A 21,794-nucleotide genomic window follows, 5' to 3' on the forward strand; every position below is an offset into this window, starting at 1 on the left:
ACATTCTCAGATTTAGGGTTTCTTTAATGCAAAACTGGACATAGGAAATGAATTTCCTATTTGTTACAAACAAATGGAAATGAGTGTGTTGTGTGTGTGATTTGGATTTTTAATGTAGCTTTAACAATTTTTCAGTCATATCGCTACGATGTCTGCATTGTGGCAGTTTAGTGATGTCTAGCACTGGGGCCTCATGTTGCAGACATGTAGCATGATGTCCCACCCAGTCACATTATCCTGACACCACCAGGCCGACCAGTCGTAACACTAACCTCTTAATGCTGAGAACCAGGCAAGGCAGCTGTTAGTACCATTTTTGTAAGTCTTTGGTATGTCTCTGCTGGGGCTCATACCCACAACCTCTCGCATCCGAGGTGGACGCTCTAACCACTAGGCCATCGGAGCAGTTCAGATGGAAATGAAAGAAAACAACTTATGGAAGCAAGAAATGCGAAATGAGGATGCATTTCTAAGACTTAACAAAAAAACAAAAAATCCAGATGCTAGATGAAATGGAAAATACATTTTAAACGCATTTCAAATTAATCAAAGTACAGATTAGGCAAAACTGCATGTTTCAAGGTCTCTTGCATGAGGACACATAATACACATGATGGATTTGGGGTTGATGGATGATGGATTTGGGGTTGCAAGTCCTTGAACAAGGTTTCTAGGGTGTGGTATGGCATAGCTGCCAACCCTCCAATTTTGGCCTGAATTTCTTGACTTTTTCAGCGATTTACGGATTCATGCCACAAGCAAAAAATTCACAAATTCTCCAGTTCTCAGTTATTTTAAATCTTTAATAAAATAACCAATTTCTTGTTAATCACTAGTTGTAATATTGGCAGTTGCCGAAAAGGTCCGGTTCTGCTGGTTGCGATATTAGAACTACAGCCGATTGATAGTTGGCCCGGTAGCAAGCATTTTAGCCTATTTTAATCTATATGTTTAAGAGTAGTTTTACAAATGCTTTTGAGGGAAACTGGCCTAACCAGAATTTTGCTCTGCACATGCATCACCAACACTGATTTGAATGACCGTTCGGCATCACATGTAAGGGCATGTAAGATCCTGACAGTTTAATTTGGAATATACCTAAAATTGGCAGTGCATTCTGCCATTAAACATTGATATACATCATGCTTTTTGCACACAGTGTGCCACAAATTTTAGTATTGGGCATGGTTTCAGAGACGATGTGAGGAAGCACATCAGTTGCAAAAAATAACGAAGTTGGGAAAATCAAGAATTTGCAGATTTCAGCTCTGGAATATTTTAAGCCATTGACAAAAGACCTGCAAGCCACTAACACTGAAGCATTATTTGTGAGTTTTCTTGTTGAACACAATCTATCTTTATTAGCTGGAGACCATGCTAAACATTTGTTCCAACAAATGTTCCCTGACTCAAAGATCACTTCCAAATTTTCATGTGGAAGAACCATAAGTGTTGCAGCTCCTGAACATTCCTCACAGCAACAGAGACAGTGAAAGAGTATTTTGTCTAGTGAGGAAAAATAAGACAAACTTTAGGGCCTCCTTAGCTGCAGAAGATTTTTCAGCAATTTTAGTCACCATGATCAAGCAGCAGGCAAGAAGTTTGAACTGTTTTGAAAACAAATTTATGATCAAGCAGTTGAGGAAGTTCAAGTCTGCCACAGTATCTAGATCAGTCCTTATTTTGATAGCAAATGTTGTGCAAAGATTTTATGGAAATTATTTTTCTTTGCAGGCTCGAATACTTGGCACCTCTCCCGAGTCTATCGACACAGCTGAGAATCGTTTTAAATTCTCACGTATGCTCGACAATATGGGCATTGGTCAGCCCAAGTGGAGGGAGCTATCCACCATTGATGTAAGTTGCATGCAGTTGTAGGTACCTTTTCATTTGTTCATTTGTAATTCAGGTTCCATCGGTCTGGTTTCAAAGATGTGACAGGCTGCAGTATCGTCATTTCTTACAAACTCCATGGGATGAAAGTTCATGCAAAGTACCTGTGGTCCCCACAATTTATTGTACCGCAGATTATTTTGAAAAAAATCCAATATAAAGGTTCATTATCTCTTTTTATGTCTTATTGACATGATTTCAGCTGATCTGTGCTTTAGTAAAATAATTGTTTCACTACATGTTCCTGTGTGAATGAAATCTGTTTATTTTGTGTAAACTATTGAAGGTTTCTGATTGAACTGTCACCTTGAGGGATGTAGCAAATTGGTCCATTGATCAACTATGAGGACAGTTTGTAGAGCACAGCAGCAAGTCATGTCACAATAAAAGATAACCGATTTTTCAGGAATTGGGGAGAGATGGAAAGATCATTTGCTGAAGATGAAACTCGGGAAGAGGACAGGTCTAAAGTGCAGATGCTGACAAAATATAGCGCAGAAAATGGTGTTAAAGAAATAGCCAGTACCCAGTCATCTAGGTTGTGTTAAAAGTGTTTTTTAAAAAAGGAATATGCCAGGAATAGCATGCATGAGTTGTGTAAAGTTGTGTGAATATCCAAATTTATTCAAACTGGCCAGATTGTTATTGGTTATGCTGTTACAGGCAGCTAATCGAAACAGTGGTTCTGCTTTTACAAACAGCTAATTTGAAGGAATTTAGTTGTCATAACAGTTCACACTGTTTGAAGGAAAAGGTATCTGAAATTTTTTAAAAAATGTTGACTATACAAATACAGGTGAGTCTAGTACATGAATTTCAGTTGCAGAATCTTTGAAGAAGTGGAGTAACAGAATCCTATGACTTTAAGACTTTTCATTTAACTGCATGCCCAGCAGGATGAGACAAGTATTGCATTGATGACTATTACCAACAAACTTTTAAAAAAAACCACCATACATGACCCCTTATATTATAATCAGTTTGTCAATACCCTAGATCATGGTTAATGTTAAAGATTTTCAGATTTATTGCATCATTGAATTCATTAAAAAAAATTCCTAAATAAAATGCTGACTCAAGAGAAATTGTAAGTTATGATACAGTAAAACAGTTTGTATGCATCTGGACAAGACCATTGTATGGGTTGTGGTCAGTGAGCTTTTTATATTAATTCAAGTAGTCACATACCAAAATAGCTTATGGTATAGTCTCTTGTCCGACATCCATCCACCCATTTGCAAAAGTTTGTAATCACTAATCCTCCTAAATTACTTGCAGGATTGCCTTAAAACTCTATACATGAACGGATCCAATGGTTGATTTGGTCCTAAATGAAAATGCTGCTGCTTGGACTTCTGGCCACTACTTATCAGTTTTCTTTTGATTGGTTGGTCATAAGAACATGGTGTTTGCACTAAAGCTAAAAGACTTCTTGTGATTTTTAAATGACAATGGTTATGATCTGATATTCATTATCACTTATCATAATCATTCTTTATCACTTCCATGGCAGCCATCTTGAGAATTTTGGTATTGTTGCTATTCCAGAATGGATGTTATATTAGCAATGGGGTTTTTGCTAAAAGACTTCTTGTGAAGTCTGGCTGGTCCGAAATAAAAATAATGCCAGTCTGACATCAAATATGGCCACCATAGTAACCATCTGAAAAATCTTGGCACAACTCTACTTACACAGAAAGTAATTGATGTAAGGTTTTCAACAGATTTTGTCATAACCATTTGGTCTTAAATGAAAATGGTGTTGATGACATCAGTATGGCCGCCATGGCAGCCATCTTGAAAATCTTATTGCTACTTCTGAATCAAAATTCATATCTTGAAAATGTTATCTTTTCCAAATGGATGAATATTTTAACCTTGTTTTCAGCAAAAGATGTTTAATGGTCCTGAATGAAAATGGCCCGGTCATGCATCCAGTATGGCTGCCATGACAGATGTCTTAAAAATCTTGTCACTAATCCACTAATCCCCTACAGATTGATCTGTAGGATTGCATGGGATTTTCATCAAAAGATTTGAAATGATCTCCACCTTTTTCCTAAATGAAACTGAAGCCAAGCTGATGTCCAAAGTGTGTATCACAGAAGCCAATATGAAAATCATGTTATGACTGAATACATATAGGAGATGGTTTCAACACTTGATAGTTAAAAGGTCTTGATATATAGTCTTGAATTGCTGGATATTTTCTCACAGAAGAGCATATGTCCTGTCGTAGGACTCTTGTGTTCATATGGCTGTACTAAATTAAGGCTGGTACAATACTGTGATAATGAGAATCTAGAGAGGTTCACTAAAATCAGTTTTACTGTCCTTTGTTTTTATAGATGGCAAAGAAATTTTGTGAAGAGGTTAGTTACCCATGCCTTGTGCGCCCTTCGTACGTGCTGAGTGGGGCGGCCATGAATGTTGCACACTCAGACAGTGACCTCGAGACTTATTTGACTAAGGCCAGCCAAGTTTCTAAGGAACACCCAGTTGTCATCTCCAAATTTGTGCAGAATGCCAAGGTAATTTCTACTCAACACAATAATTTCTTATATTTACATTGAATCTGAAGAATATTGGTAAAGTTGTCATTATAATAACATCAATTTTTGAAGTATAGGTTTCATAAGTATCTACCGAACTAAAATGTTCAATACTTAGAGATAAAAAAAAGATCTTGTGCTAATTTCTTTTGGTGTGTACAGTAGATTCATTTAGCAGGTAATCAGTAATCTATTCATTATTCATTTCTTCGCATCGTTATCAGTGATGGTCTTCCAATGGATAATTACATTCATTGTGTGTGTAAGTGTATATAATATATATGTGTGTGTGTGTGTGTATATATATATATATATATCTCACATGAATATAAATATTTTTGTGAATTTTGTTAGACATTGAATGTTTGGTTGTGACATTGAGGTTGGGGATGCTGAGTTGGACCATATTTAAGTTTCTGGCAACTGTTTTTTTGTATATACTATGTAATTTCAGTGAATGATAAAACTAAAAATTATTAAAACAAGATGTGGGAGATAAACAAGACCATAAACAACTAGGTAATATCATATTTGACATAAAAAGCTGGAAGTTGATATCACTATACCCACAGTAGTTTGAAATTTCTTGTATTAAAAATAATGAAAAATTAAGAAACGAATGAAAATTTTTTATAGTATAGTTTTAGTTCTTTTTTATAGTATAGTTATAGTTATTTGTGTCGATACATCCATTATTTTGTTTTCGTGGGTTTTTTCTTATTCCAAGTCCAACTCCATTTGTTGCATTTGTGTGACATGCATTTTCTGTGTAAAATTTTGAACTAAAGCGTCTGTTACTTGAAGTGGCATAGAACTGGAGCTTGACATGGGAAAGGCATGTAATTGATATGCTTCTTTAAATATCAGTCATGCCAGTAGCTTCTCATGGGTCGGTGGTTCTTTCCAGGGTTTTCCCCGGGTTCTTCCTCCACCATTAATACTGGCTGCCATGTGTAGCCTATTGTGTGCTGAAAAATGGTGTTAAACCCCACCACAACAACAACAAATATCAGTCATAGCTTTTTCTGTTGAGTTGGGCACTTTATCAAGCATAGTAGCAAGGGCGTTGCTTTGTACCACTGTTTTAAATTTTGAGGAATGTATTATGTTAAATGCATCTGTATGGTCAACAAAAGCAGACTTTCAAAAATTAGAAACGCATGGAATGAAAAAATTGTTTTTCATCTTGTCTGTTTGACACAACTTGAAGAACATCATATTCACTGTGTTGTCCAGCCATGAAAACTTGCTTTTGAAATTTATTGAGATCTGATTTTCATTCGGGTTTGCCTCACTTTCACTTGTTCAGATTGTTAATTCATTTTATGTATATTTATGATCTATCATAACTCTGGCAAAAATAATAATACTTGGTCTTTCTTATGTCGTTACTCGTTAAATATTTAATCAGTACAGATTTATGCCATCATTGTTTAAAATTTTGAATAACCAATTAACAAAACTCGATATGTTTTGTTTCCTTGAATGATCTTTGTTTACCTTTGTTTTTTCCATCATTTATTTTATTTGAAACAAAGCTGCAATGGTGTACATTGTTACAGAAAATGACAACAGTTTTCAAGTTGAGCTTGATACTTGTCATGGTTGCCATTAGATAGGTACATTATACTTTAGAGTTTTTGTAACTAAACCGTTTGTTATGTAAACTATATCATCAATGATAGGTCAAGGTAAAAACAAACAAATTGGACTTCAAAAAGTCTTAAACTTTTTACACTAAATCTTGGTAAGATTGACCATAATACAGAAATCCACTTGTATATCTGTTTTATTGTTTCCAATATCCTAACAGATGCAAAACAGAACTTTGCAAATATTTTTTTAGCCAACAATTTAATAAGTGAGTAATTTTCCATCATACAAAATTGATAAGGGCAGTTGTTAGAAAATAGAATCAAGACAGTTTTACAGTGAACTTATTATTGCACAAGGACTTCATATTGTTGAATAGTTGTTTAGGAATTGAATAGCTGAAGAGACGAGCTTGAAAAAGACGACGTTTGTGTAAAGCTATAGACTGCTAAATCTAATATCTGCTACTGGTAGTAAGCAATAATAGTCTGCAATTGACAGATAATTCAAGTAACAATTTATTGTATCCAGGCTGTACTTTTTCAGGCTAATTAATTTGTGCCACCAATTTGATGTTTCTCTCTTTCTCCCCCTCTCCATTGAGTTAATGCAATGCTACTCTTGCCTTTTATGTCCAAGAAGAAGAAACTACACAGTCCAACAAGACCAGTTTTAGTCATGGTAAAATATGTAAAAATTACTTTCCTGCATTTACTTTCCTGCATTTTTACAGGAGATTGACGTTGATGTTGTTGCTTGTGATGGGAACATCATGTGTATGGCTGTGTCAGAACACGTGGAGAATGCCGGTGTTCACTCAGGTGATGCAACTCTTGTCACCCCACCTCAAGATCTCAATGAGGAGACACTGAAGAAGATACGTTCTATATGCTGCGATATTTGTCTTGCTTTGGAGGTGACAGGGCCTTTCAATCTCCAGCTTATAGCTAAGGTAGTACGAAGTTTTTACTAGCAAAAGATTTGGGGGAATTTGTGAAGAAGTATGATGAAAATGTCAAGTCACGGTTGTTCTAATTTTTGTGCTGTGTTTTTAATTAAGAGGATCATACATGTTTTCATAGTGATTATGTTTAATAATAATTGAAAAACGCCTACAATCACAGAATTTGCGGGTATCCTTGATTACATTTCTGAGTGAATAATTAAACATAATTGTTTGGGTCTCATTCTAATCTTATTCATAACTTAGTGCAGCTGTACATTTGTCATCCATCACAATACTGTTTCCACTAATTGTTGGAGTTCAGAAGGTGTGATATATGCTTTATATTGATGAGTCTCAAAGATTTAAATTTACAACTTTCTGCCAATGTTTTTATGACTTGGGGACCATGATTGCTTGCATATAGTGTAGTCCCCACCTTGAATGGCCCCATGACCAGTGGCCATCTGCTTCTTAAGCCAGAATCCTTTTGCACTGACGAGTTTGTATTCAGAAGTACCCCTCAAGAACGGCCACCCCTCTAATGCTACCAGCGGCCAGTATATTAGTACAAATATATAAAATATTCCCCTCACAAGCGGCCACTTTTTTTTAATCTCAAATGTATCCAGAAACTCTACTTGGCACTGAACAAGTACATGTATTAAATTCACAGCTGAATCAAAAATTTTGTATATTCATTCGCACATGAAAAAATGTTTTTTGTTTAAAGTACTTGAAATGTGTGTACAAAATGAACAGTAGTCCCCCTCTTATAAGGCCAACCCTAATGCAGCAGGGAAGTGGCCTTATAATGCGGGTGGCCTTTCTAGAGGGGGATGACAAATGCGAATAGTAAATACATATGAAGAAAGTCACAAGTACATTTAATTTTAAATATTTAATATTTTAATTAAAAAATCACATGCATGATGTGAAATAAATGTAAAACAAACTTGTCATCATTTTCAAAAGAATGCTATGAATAACCATTGATATAGTTTTAAAACTGTCTTTATAATTATGTTACAGTTCACGTCATCTGTCACTTTGTTGGTAACAGTCTGAAAAACAAACCAGTCTCGTCACATTAAAAATATCCTTGCTGTCATATCCCCTGCATATATCGTTTAGTCTTTTGTTCCAATCTTCGACAACTTCATTATTAACATCAGCAGATTCTCCACTAAGGACAGAACACTTGATATTGTGTCGCACTTGAAATCTGTGCAACCATCCGTTACTTGCGGTAAAGTCGTCATATCCCAATTCAACTGACAAAATTGTTGCTTTTTCTTGTCATTCAAATCAGGATACAAACATCTCCTGGCTCAATCTTCCTTTCTCCGTCCATTTCACCTTCCCACTTCTGTAGAATTATTTCATTGATATCTTTCACGATATTGTTTATTTGAGTCTTCCCGACATTAGTTCTCTGCAAGGATCCTCGACGACACCCCCCACCCCACCCCCGTCAGTTGAATTACTTTCACGTTCTCCTCTAAACTGAGAATTTTTATTTTCATGGATGCCATGTTGATCTTTTTGCAGTAAGTTATTCATGTTGCCAACTACACTACTGATAAAACAATTTTGTATGCATCTAAACAAATTGCCGTGTGTTTTTAAAGGAAGTGCTCTTGTCACTTGATTTGTTAGTCGCAGTCTGGTACCCCATTGTTTTTATACATTTCTTTACACTAAGTGAGAAAAGCCAAAACGGCTTCGGTATGTAACATTAACATCATGCAGATTTGACCTTGCGGCCGTTAGGGTTCGTAATTTTGACAATTATTGTCAGTAGTAATAGCCACTGATTATCAAAGTGAACAAGCTCAACATCATACTAAGGGAAGCCATAAAGGCTACCAAGCCATTTTCCTGCTGACTTGTGTATTGTACATCGATGCTGCCACTTCTCAGCTGTTTCTACTGTTCGATAATTGTAATTTTAACACTTATCAGTGACTAAACCGGACATCTTATGATAACACAGCAGTAAGGCTAATTGGATTACATGTACGTACCCTTTTGTATGAATTAAAAGTTGAGTCTTTCTCGGTTTTTATGGAATAAATTTGGCTTCTCGTGAGGCGTAAATGATATAATATTAACCTTAGTGGTAAATGTACTTTACTCAACACTTCTTTCAGTAACGAAAACCTGACATCGGGGAAACAGAAATCGGATTACTTAACACACATTATGAATAAAATACTGGTTCTGGATACATATTCAAATAAAATGCGGCTGCTTCTGAGGGGTAAATTTTATATTATTGCACTAATGTGCTGGCCGCTGGTCGCATTAGCCGGGTGGCCTTTTGCGAGGGGTACTTTTGAACACAAACTCGTCGGTGCCAACGGATTCTGGCCGTAAGGAGCGGGTGGCTGCTGGTCAGGGGGGCCGTTCAAGAGGGGGACTACTGTATTATCATTATAGGGAAGAGATCGTGTATGAATTTGAATTTAATATGATTGTAGCATAGTTCCTGACATTTTAAATACATGTATGTGTATTTTTTATCGTATGGGGGAAATATTTTTTTTCAGTACAAGAAATAGTGTGTAAAACGCTTATTATCATTTAGGGGAAGAGTTCGCGTATGAATTTTAATATAATATGATCGTGGCATAGCTTCTGAAATTTAACAATTTCACCATGTTCTTGAAGTGTTATGCCAAAATAAGCATCGGAAATGTTACTTATTACTGATGCATGAGTAAAGCCAGTAAGTTGCCTTTGTGGACTGCTGTGGTGGCCTAGTGGTTACAGGGTTCCTGCGCTACCAGGAAATCAGGAAAAGGTCTGGAGAAATAATGTTTTCCCAACCGTGAAAAGTCCTTGAATTTTGCAATTATTGATGAAAATCTGGGAAAATCCCGAGAATTTTTTGTACCAGTTGATGCCCGTAACAATCACGTAATTGAGTCATAATTAAACTGATCGGAGGGTGCAGTATGGATCATTTGGGTGCTTGCAATAAACACGTGCTGAGTCAATCCAAACGCCCAGTGGATTAGATTCGTCTAGTAGACTTTTATTTTCAAAGTCAGCTCGATATCCGTCAGCTCGATATCCGTATCTTTCTTTACGCGGAAGGTATGAGAACCATTGTTAAATTGAGTTTTACATGCATGAAATCGCTCTGAAAATTTCGTATTTTCTAAAAATTTTGAGTATTAAAATTGTTATGTCTTTAATCTGCTGAAATACAAGGTAAAACTATGTTGTTGATGAAATTTGTTGTAGGGTTTAACGCCATTTTTCAGCACTTGATAGGCTATACTTGGCAGCCAGTATTAATGGTGGAGGAAGAACCTGGGAAAACCATGGAAAGAACCACCAACCCACGAGAAGCTACTGGCAAGCTTTCTCACATACCCACATTGGCTGAATCCGAGACTCGAACCCACGCAGACAGATGTGAGATGGCAGTGATCCGTAACAGAGAGCGCTTTAAACCACTCGGCCACTCGGGCCCCCTTGTTGATGAAATGTGACCTGGTACTCGAAGGTTTAGGGACTGGTTTAACGAATTACAAGACAAGTTGATTTTTAAAAAAATTCAGTTCTTGTTTATACAACAGTATATAATTTTGAAGGTCTTTTGTCAAAATTTAAATCAACCCTTTTAAAAATGTTTTTCAAATCATTGATTTTTAAGCAGATCGTCTTAAGGAGATTAGGTTGTTTGAAAAATCTTGTTTGGGATTTTATTGGCACATAAATTCGGGGTTAAACTCTTTTCGTTACAAGACAAGATTTTAATTCTTTGCATTTATTGCTTTTTTATATATATATACTGTAATAGGAAATGTTACTTTCTTTGTGATGAATATATATATATATATATATATATATATATATATATATATATATATATATATATATATATTGCTGTAGAATTCTTTAGAATTGAGGGTTTGAAAGGAAACAAAACATAATTTATGTTCATTATGCTGTTCCCACTTAGCAACATCATGCAGCAAAATAAAGTTAGACTTTGTGTTATGTACATTGAAATGACTTTACATGCCAGTTTATAGGAATATAATCAAACTTGTTTCGTGTGATAAATTTTGTCGTTTTGTACATGATCATTTTTTCAGACTTAGATGTTTTTGGAGAGCATTGAAAGAGAAACATCTTTAGATTAAGAAAACAGTGTTTTATAATCTAAAATATTCTTTAATTCCATTCAGTAATGGCCATATGTGAGCATTGAAAAAAGTAATTTCATCCTGGAAAAACCTTGGAAATGACATGGACATTTATCTTTAGAGAAGCGTGGGAACCATGTGGTTAGAGCATCCTCCTCGGATGCAAGAGGTCATGGGTTCAATCCCCAGCTGAGTCATACCAAAGACTTACAAAAATGGTGCTAACAGCTACTTCGCTTGGCACTCAGCATTAAGAGGTTAGTGTTAGGACTGGTGGGCCTGGTGTCAGGATAATATGCCTGGGTGGGACATCATGCTGCCTGTCTGTGGCATGATGCCCCATTGCTAGACATCACTATAAACTGTCACACTACAGGACATCATAGCGATATGACTGAAATTTTTTTAAAGCCACATTAAAAATCCAAATCACACAATCTTTTTTGTGATTGTCTTCAATTAATTCTGTATAGAATGATTGCTCAAATAATAGCCGAACAGGTTTCTTCTTTAACTGCATACAAAACCAAGCAGCAGAGAATATGGTGGTTGATCAAAGATTCTCTCAGTTTTATAGACATCAGAAAATGAAAGCCTTCAACATGTTTGCTGGGCTTCGTGGTGTTATTAGATGCAATCATTTGACCAATAAACAATGCCCGCTTTATTAGCTGGAAATTGAAAGGGTCTGAAATTGTACATGCGGTTCAGCTGTAAAAAAAAAATATAAAGGTGACTTGTGACCATTGCAGGCCTACTGCACTTAGTTCTCAGATTTTACATGTGTATGGTGTTTGCTTATGAACTCATTATTAATTTTCTATTTTTTATAAAAAAATATTTTACCTTTATGGAAAAGCAATTTAACAAGTGCAAGTCGTTTTCTTTACTTTGCGCAATGATTAGTTTAGTAGTTTTCACACATTTTTCGATATTCCCAAAATCTGAAGTAAACATTATATGCACGCTTAAAGCATGTGTTGATTGTTACTTATTCTTGCTGTAATTGTTCAAAGGAATAGGACTACAAGCGTTAATTATTGTAAATTTCCAATGAATAAATGTATACGGAAATGCATATGAGGAAGCTTTAATAGTCAGAAATTTGTACAGACACCGTTCATAAACACTAGAACAAATTGAACCATACATGTGCTTAGTCTTTCTTAACCTAATTTTGCTGTTAATTTTTCCTATTGAATTCAGACACGTACTGATCTGTGACAAAATTATTGAATAGTTTATGTATGCAATTTTTGCAATTGAATTACTTATATTATGGATTAATTGCAAGCCCCAACAGTACGATATCAGACAGCAAGTAAATGGTGTTAATACTCTGTTCATGCTATATATTAGACGTTGAATTCAGACACAATGATCAGGGACAAAATTATTGAATATTATAAATCTGTGTGCAATTTTTCAATGGAGTTAGATGCATTATTGATGAACTGTGTGCCACGACAGCACGATAGTAAACGTTGTTGATACCTATTTCATCATATACATTAGACACCTATATGTGCCCAAGAGTTGTTCTCTGAAAAAGTAAAATACTGTAAAACCCCGCATTAACATGACCCCGCTATTAATGCGTCCAATTTTTGGACCCTAATTATCATGTTATAGCGGGGTTCCACTATATGTGCAATTATTTTTGTTACATTACTGCATGTACATGTAATACTTTTTGATAAAGGTCACATGTATGTATATGTAATTATTTTTGTTATGTTCCTTGCATATACATGATGCAGGTCACTTGCATGTACATGTAATTTTTGTTGGTATATGTCAATTGCATGCATATGTAATTCATGTTGCTATGTCACTTGCATGTACATGTAATTCTTGTTGGTATATGTCACTTGCATGTATATTGAATTATTGTTGGTATATGTCACTTGCATGTACAAGTAATTCTTGTTGTGTCACTTGCATGTGCATGTAATTCTTGTTGGTATATGTCAGTTGCATGTACATGTAATTCTTGTTGTTATGTCACATGCATGTATATGTAATTATTGTTGGTATATGTTTCTTGCATGTGTATGTAATTCTTGTTGTTATGTCACTTGCATGTATATGTAATTATTGTTGGTATATGTCACTTGCATGTATATTGAATTACAGTAATACCTCGTGCATTCGCGTTTCTGGATTTGCGAATTCACGGATTCGTGAAATTTTCATTGGTACCCTCTACGTACATGTTTTCTTTATTTTATTGAATTGTACCTTCGTTATATGACTTCTGTGACATAGGAAGTTTACCTAGTTTACCTTCCTGACAATGACAAAGAAAACGTCAGTCATTAAGTTTACAATCGCATTTGTTACTTGGTTTTACCTTACTGTGAGTGCAAAAGAAAACGGCAGCCAATGAATTAGTATAGGGGTAATATTAGTATACATGTACCGTACTGTAAATGCGCTAGTGTGGCAAATACCCATTACGTGATACTGTACTCTGTTTTGACGTCAACCATTTATTTCTCTTTTTAAGGGTAATGTATTAAGCTAACTTTTAAATGAAATTGAAGTACTTTGGGAGCATGATTTGGATCATATTTAGGGTTTAAACCCTAGAAATAAGCATTTATTAGCATTTTTAGTGACTCGTACCAAACATTCACGATTCCTCCTGATCCGCGACTGGTTCTGAAACCTAACCTCGCGAATGTTCAAGGTATTAGTGTATTGTTGGTATATGTCACTTGCATGTACATGTAATTCTTGTTAGTATATGTCACTTGCATGTATATGTAGTTATTGTTGGTATATGTCACTTGCATGTATATTGAATTATTGTTGGTATATGTCACTTGCATGTATATTAAATTATTGTTGGTGTATGTCACTTGCATGTATATGTAGTTATTGTTGTTATGTCACTTGCATATATATTGAATTATTGTTGGTACATGTCACTTGCATGTATATGTAATTATTATTGGTATATGTCACTTGCATGTATATGTAGTTATTATTGGTATATGTCACTTGCATGAATATTGAATTATTGTTGGTATATGTCACTTGCATGTATATTGAATTATTGTTGGTATATGTCACTTGCATGTATATTGAATTATTGTTGGTGTATGTCACTTGCATGTATATGTAGTTATTGTTGTTATGTCACTTGCATGTGCATGTAATTATTGTTGGTACATGTCACTTGCATGTACACGTAATTATTATTGGTATATGTCACTTGCATGTATATTGAATTATTGTTGGTATATGTCACTTGCATGTATATTGAATTATTGTTGGTATATGTCACTTGCATGTATATTGAATTATTGTTGGTGTATGTCACTTGCATGTATATGTAGTTATTGTTGTTATGTCACTTGCATGTATATGTAATTCTTGTTGGTATATGTCACTTGCATGTATATGTAATTCTTGTTGGTACATGTCACTTGCATGTATATGTAGTTGTTGTTATGTCACTTGCATGTATATTGAATTATTGTTGGTATATGTCACTTGCATGTATATATAATTATTATTGGTATATGTCACTTGCATGTACATGTAATTCTTGTTGGTATATGTCACTTGCATGTATATGTAGTTATTGTTGGTATATGTCACTTGCATGTATATTGAATTATTGTTGGTATATGTCACTTGCATGTACATGTAATTCTTGTTGTTATGTCACTTGCATGTATATGTAATTCTTGTTGGTACATGTCACTTGCATGTATATGTAATTCTTGTTGTTATGTCACTTGCATGTACATGTAATTATTGTTGGTATATGTCACTTGCATATATATGTAATTCTTGTTGTTATGTCACTTGCATGTATATGTAATTATTGTTGGTACATGTCACTTGCATGTACGTGTAATTCTTGTTGTTATGTCACTTGCATGTATATGTAATTCTTGTTGGTATATGTCACTTGCATGTATATTGAATTATTGTTGGTATATGTCACTTGCATGTATATTGAATTATTGTTGGTATATGTCACTTGCATGTACATGTAATTCTTGTTATGTCACTTGCATGTATATGTAATTATTGTTGGTACATGTCACTTGCATGTATATGTAATTCTTGTTGTTATGTCACTTGTATGTATATGTAATTCTTGTTGTTATGTCACTTGCATGTATATGTAATTATTATTGGTATATGTCACTTGCATGTATATGTAATTATTATTGGTATATGTCACTTGCATGTAATTCTTTTTGGTCTGTCACTTATATCTACATAAAATTCTTGTTGGTATGTTTCAGTGGATATTAAGTTCTTATTTTATTTGCATATAAATCTGTATGTTTTATTTTCTGTAGGACAATCAGCTGAAGGTTATTGAGTGCAATGTCAGAGTGTCAAGGTCATTTCCATTTGTGTCCAAGGCATTAGATCACGACTTTATTTCCATGGCAACCAAGGTCATAATGGGTGAAACTGTGGAACCAGTGGACATTCTGCATGGCTGTGGTCGAGTGGCAGTGAAGGTAAATTTTCATAACATTGATTTCAGTAGAAATGCAAGGTAACTACAGCCAGTATATTGAATCTGTCAGTCCAGCTTTTCATCTGTCCATTGTGAACATTTTGGTTACTCAGGTGTCATGAGTACTGGTTTCTAGACAAAATCAGGTCAGTGACTTTTATATCCCACTTCATTGCTTTGAAATGAGGTTTGCTTTAAGCTCAGTTTCTTTGAGACAACTGCTAACAGTCTAGCTTTATGCATAGATTGGTTAAATCACTGTTTTTCTTGTGTGTAATTTTGTCTAGATTGGTCACACACTGTGTTTCTTGTAATTTTTATTAGACTGGTCATACATGTGTTTTTTTCCGTGTAATTTTATTTTAGACTGGTCATATAACTGTTTTTCTTAATCTTGTAATATAGTTGTGCAGATTTCAGATATTTATATGTATTTTTTTATATATACTTTCAACATAAAAATTAAAATCATGTGATTTAAATTCTGATATCAAAAGTATTTTCTGGTCTTTATTCTCTTTCCATTCCTGTTATATTTTATGTGTTACCATGGTTTTCAAACCATAGGCAGAGTATCTATGTCCACTGCTAAATTATGAAATTTGGTTGAACTATTTTTTTCTGTGCGTGTAATAAAGTAAAATTTTACATGTTCATGATGACTGCTTAAAAGAAGCTGAAGTCTGTTTTGAGGAGATGAAATCATATTGTAAAGTGTTTGGCAAATCTATAGGGGTGTATGGCAGATCTGTAGGGATGTTTGGCAAATCTATAGGGATGTTTGGCAAATCTATAGGGATGTTTGACAAATCTATAGGGATGTTTGGCAAATCTATAGGGGTGTTTGGCAAATCTATAGGGGTGTTTGGCAAATATCTATAGGGATGTTTGGCAAATATCTATGGGTGTTTGGCAAATCTATAGAGGTGTTTGGCAAATCTAATCTATTGGGGTGTTTGGCAAATCTATAGGGATGTTTGGCAAATCTATAGAGGTGTTTGGCAAATCTGTAGGGATGTTTGGCAAATCTGTAGGGATGTTTGGCAAATCTGTAGAGATGTTTGGCAAATCTATAGAGGTGTTTGGCAAATCTATAGAGGTGTTTGGCAAATCTGTAGGGATGTTTTTCAAATCTATAGAGGTGTTTGGCAAATCTGTAGGGATGTTTGGCAAATCTATAGAGGTGTTTGGTGTTTTTGCTAATCCATAGGGATGTTTGGAAAGATGTTTGGCAAATCTATAGAGATGTTTGGCAAATCTGTAGGGATGTTTGGTAAATCAGTAGTGATGTCTAATTATAAAACTAAATCTTCTTTCTTAGTAATCATATATATCCAGAGAAGTAGGTTAGCTTGAACTTGCTTTGAGCCTTACAAATGCACATATCAAGTATGGCATAAATATATTGCTAACATTACAATTAATGTATTTTTATTTCCTTTTGGAGGTAAAAATTATTTTGTTCAGTAATTTTTTGTCCTCAGGTTCCAGTGTTTTCATTTTCACGGCTTCAAGGTGCTGATGTGATGCTTGGTGTGGAGATGGCAAGTACAGGGGAAGTTGCATGTTTTGGAGAGGATCGTTTTGAAGCTTACCTAAAGGCACAACTCGGAACTGGTTTCAAGATCCCAAAGGAAAACATACTACTTTCGATTGGAAGTTACAAGGTTACAGTTAAAATTCATTGACTTTTTGCTTAGAATAACCCCTATGTTAAGTTTGTCAAAATAAAAAATCTGGTAAACTGACTTTTAAAAAATTATGGATAGAATTAGATTTTTAAAATGATTCCTCAATGTCATAATGATCAGCAATGTCATACTGATGTCATAATGATTCAGCAATGTCATAATGATTCAGAAATGTCATAATGATGTCATAATGATTTCAGCAATGTCATACTGATGTCATAATGATTCAGCAATGTCATAATGATTCAGAAATGTCATAATGATGTCATAATGATTTCAGCAATGTCATAATGATGTCATAATGATTTCAGCAATGTCATACTGATGTCATAATGACTCAGCAATATCATCCTGATTCTGATCATACTAATTCAGCAATGTCATACCAATATCATACTGATTCCACAATGTCATACTGTGTCATACTGATTCCACAAGGTCATACAGATTCCACAAGGTCATACTGATTCAGCAATATCATTCTGATGTCATATTGTTTCAGAAATTTCATACCGATGAAACAATGCAATTGTAGATTGAAATTTATTATTTAACCCAATGCATTTTGATGAAGAGGAAGCTATTGGTTTTTTCCCTAAAACATACAGATAATTCATAAACTTAATGAATTCTATATAAAAAAAATATTTGTCAGAAACTCATGTTTTGTCTTTCATTTCAGGATAAGATGGAGTTGATCCCTACCATTAAATCGCTAGAGAATATGGGATACAAACTGTATGCCAGCAAGGGAACAGCAGACTTCTATAATGAACATGGCTTTAAAGTAAGTTTTGCATTTAAAACAGTGTGCTGTTGTGGGTTGACGATAGAATTCATTGAGGTAGCAGAGATTTTTACTAGTTCATGTGACTGCTCTGGTGGCCTAGTGGTTAGAGCATCTGCCTTGGATGCGGGAGGTTATGGGTTTGAACCCTCGCAGAGTCATACCAAAGACTTGTAAAAATGGTACGGACAGCTGCCATGCTAGGCACTCAGTATTAGGGCGTTCGTGTTAGGACTGTTCAACCTGGTGTCAGGATAATGTGAATGTGTGGGATATCATGCAACATGTTTGCAACATGATTCCCCAGTGCTAGACATCACTATAAACTGCCCCACTGCAGACATTGTAGCGATATGCTTGATTTTTTTTAAAGCTACATTCAAAATCCAAATCACATACACTAGTTCATGCGAGTAAAGCAGGTAAGGTGTTGTAGGTAGAAAGTATTAAAAGGGATATAAGTACAGATGGACAGGACTGTGATATAAAATTGAGAGAAGAGAAACTGCACACACGGACACGTACACACACAAACATGAATGAAGAATTAAGGGAACTATTGAAGGCAGAATTTTCATACGTCACTTTATTCATAGCAAATGTATACAGTTAAAAATGTGTTCTAACACACTCAGCAAGGTCTGAAGTTGTACTTGATACTGACCGCTTTCAAGACTTTAAATTTTTAAGGGAATTATGTTGAAGACTATAAATATAAAAATGACATTTAAATATAAAAATGACGTTTCATGACTATTTCCAAAATTGGATATAAAGTAAGCATGTTAAAGTTGAGCACTGAATCTGACGGTTTTAAAGGAACTTTTTGCAGCTCCAAAAGTATAAGCTGGTTCATATTGAACCAGCCTTTGTACAATTGCAATTTGAGGTTTATTAACAATAAATGCATCGATTTATCGCACTATTCAAAGGCATCTAAGTGAATATGTTCATAGAAAATGTCAATTTATGTGAAGGAATAAAGGTAATTTAAAAAACTAAGCAGTGTATGGTTATTGCATGATCTGCATGACAACAGGCAGGTTATGATGTCTGTGGAAAAGTATGTCCAATAATAACAAGTATGTCCAAGTCATGGAACAGAGAGCAAGCTTCAGAAACATTCCCAGGTCTTTAGAGTCAAAGTCGAGCTAAATTATTTTTAGGTCCATGAGGAATCTTAGTGGAGAACACTCATACTTGCCATCTTAGGTTGTTATTCAAGCACTTTCATGATCTCTGGGTAATTAAAATGGTATTCAGAGAGGTGACCTAGTGGAGCATTTGGGGCGATTCAAATATGCATGTACACATGAACAATGTAAATACGGATTTGAAAGTTTTGTAGATTAAATGCAAACTTGAATGGAATTTAAGCAGAACAAAAATGGAAATTGAACTAAACCAAAATGAAAAGAAAACACAATGCATATTTGATCAAACTGGTTTCAGGGTGTCTGAGAGGGTTTTGCATGAACCTGCACCAAACCAGACATGAAAAGCTGACTTGCAATTTTTTTTTATACCTACTATTAGTCATGATTAAACAATTGACAGTGACTAATGTTTAATGAATGTATTGTACTGACAAAGATGACTTGCATGGTCCTACATTTATCAAGCATATCATGTCTTAATTAAAAATCTTCACATAGCCAGTTTATAATTAGTTCATACTAGAATATGCATGACTCAACTTTGGGGTAATTGTAGGTGAAGGCAGTTGAATGGCCTTACGAAGACCCATGTGACTCCAAGGGAGCTGGGGCACAGAGAACCATTGCTGACTATCTTGCCGATAACATGTTTGACCTTGTCATTAACCTGCCTCTTCGCAGTGGAGGCTCGTATAGAGCCTCATCATTTGTAACCCAGGGTTACAAGACGAGAAGGATGGCTGTCGACTATTCCGTGCCCCTTATCACTGATGTCAAATGCACCAAGATGTTTGTTGAGGTAAATTCTCAAAATTAGATCAAATTTGTTTATTTGATAAGTATATTTGATGAAGATATAGTCTTAATAGTGAAAGTGCATCTAATTTAGCAAGTATTTGTAGAGAGTAAAAATGATAATGTAAAGTTATGTTAGAGTATAAAACTTGGTTAGGATAAACATCTTGCCAAATGGTCTTTTTGGAGAGAAATTTAGACACAAAATCTGAGCCTTGACACAAAAATTGCTGATGTTGGATTACTGGCACTGCTTTTGTTAGGATGTTGATGCCACTGTTGCTGGTGAGAAAGCGATTCCAGTATCTTGCCGTTGTATCACATGTATGAAGGAAGAACTCTCATTATAGTACTGTTATTGTTATAAGGTAACTGATAGATTCCATTTCATTATCCTGTATTAGAATTGTTTATAATTTGCCTAATTTATAAAGGCAGCCTATCTATAAAGTGGTATATTCCATGGATTACAATGGACAGCATTATCATGTACTTCATTAGAAGGCATCCTCACTGTAAGGTGGTAGGTTTTACAGTGTACATTATAGTGAGGGACTAATGTATTATATACCTAGTCTGTAAGGTGGGCTCACTGTAAGGTCATTCATTGCATCATACTTCATTATGAGACAGTTTTACTATAAAATGGTGTATGCCATGGTTTACACTGGAAAGCATTATAGTGAGGGAGTACTGTATGATGTACTTCATTATAAAGCAGTCTCACTAAGATGGTATACTCGACGGTTTACACTGGACATCATTACTTTAAGGGCTACTGTATTGTTTCCTTCATTACAAGGCAGTGTCACCAAGTTGGTATACTCGATGGATATCATTATATTAAAGGTCTACTCATGTATTTTGTTATAAGGCAGTCTCGAAGATGATATTTTCCGTAGTTTATAATGGACTAATGTGTTGTGTACTTCATTATAAAGGCAGTCTCACAATAAGGTGGTATGCTTTTTTGATTACACTAGAACACATTATAATGAGGAAGTTCTTATTAATAATACTGATCAAAATTCCACTGAACCATGATTTGGTAAAATTGTATGCCACTTTCATTCTGAAAAGAAAAGTTAAATACAAGAATTTCATTTTACCTTGGAATTTCAGCAGCATCTACATCTTATCACAGATAAATAACTTGCTGCATTTGGCTGACTAGAAAAGAATTAACTGCTGGGGCATCCAGATTGTCTTTCAGTTCCTTGTGTTCTAGTCTGAATATACCTCCATTTATTTGTAAAAAAAAAAAAAAAACCACTGGTTTCGATAATGGAGGTCTTTAATGTGATAAATAGTGGACAGATCTTGGTCAATATATTCATTGATTTATAATTTCTAACCTGACTGTGGTCCTAACACTGGCATCCTCAGTGCCTTTCATGCTTAACAGACTTTCCATACGGTGCCATATTGCATACACTATGGGCAAGTCTAATTTTCTCAGACCAGACAACAGAGTGACGTTCATTCTTATTCAGTAACTGCCAGATATATCCTTAAGTTACAATAATGTTGAGAGTTTAGTGTTATATCCCTTTGCACACATGAACATAGAAATTACACTGCTTGTTAAATCCACATGAAAGGCAAATTTGTAGTTGTCATTCTTGGTGACTTGACAAAAGAGCGCATGACAAAAGAGTGCCGACATAAGGGCACCAGTGAAAGGGCGCCGAGAAAAGAGTGCCGAAAAAAGCGCCAACAATTAAGCGC

The 21,794-nt window shown here is 34.9% G+C and overlaps 1 protein-coding gene across 3 annotated transcripts in view; it reads left to right on the forward strand.

Moving 5' to 3' along the window:
* LOC149774485 (multifunctional protein CAD-like) overlaps positions 1-21,794 on the forward strand; it is a 163,181-nt gene that overhangs the window by 70,465 nt on the left and 70,922 nt on the right. For all 3 annotated transcript variants that reach the window (XM_089945160.1, XM_089945159.1, XM_089945161.1), the window contains exons 22-28: positions 1,735-1,857; positions 4,242-4,424; positions 6,772-6,990; positions 15,470-15,637; positions 17,121-17,303; positions 18,010-18,114; positions 19,828-20,070. In XM_089945160.1, the coding sequence (XP_089801286.1) occupies positions 1,735-1,857; positions 4,242-4,424; positions 6,772-6,990; positions 15,470-15,637; positions 17,121-17,303; positions 18,010-18,114; positions 19,828-20,070 (1,224 nt within the window). The remainder of the gene's footprint in view (positions 1-1,734; positions 1,858-4,241; positions 4,425-6,771; positions 6,991-15,469; positions 15,638-17,120; positions 17,304-18,009; positions 18,115-19,827; positions 20,071-21,794) is intronic.

The sequence above is a fragment of the Sinohyriopsis cumingii genome, unplaced genomic scaffold (assembly GCF_028554795.1).
Source record: "Sinohyriopsis cumingii isolate HCF-2022 unplaced genomic scaffold, ASM2855479v2 utg000229l, whole genome shotgun sequence".
NCBI lineage: Eukaryota > Metazoa > Mollusca > Bivalvia > Unionida > Unionidae > Sinohyriopsis > Sinohyriopsis cumingii.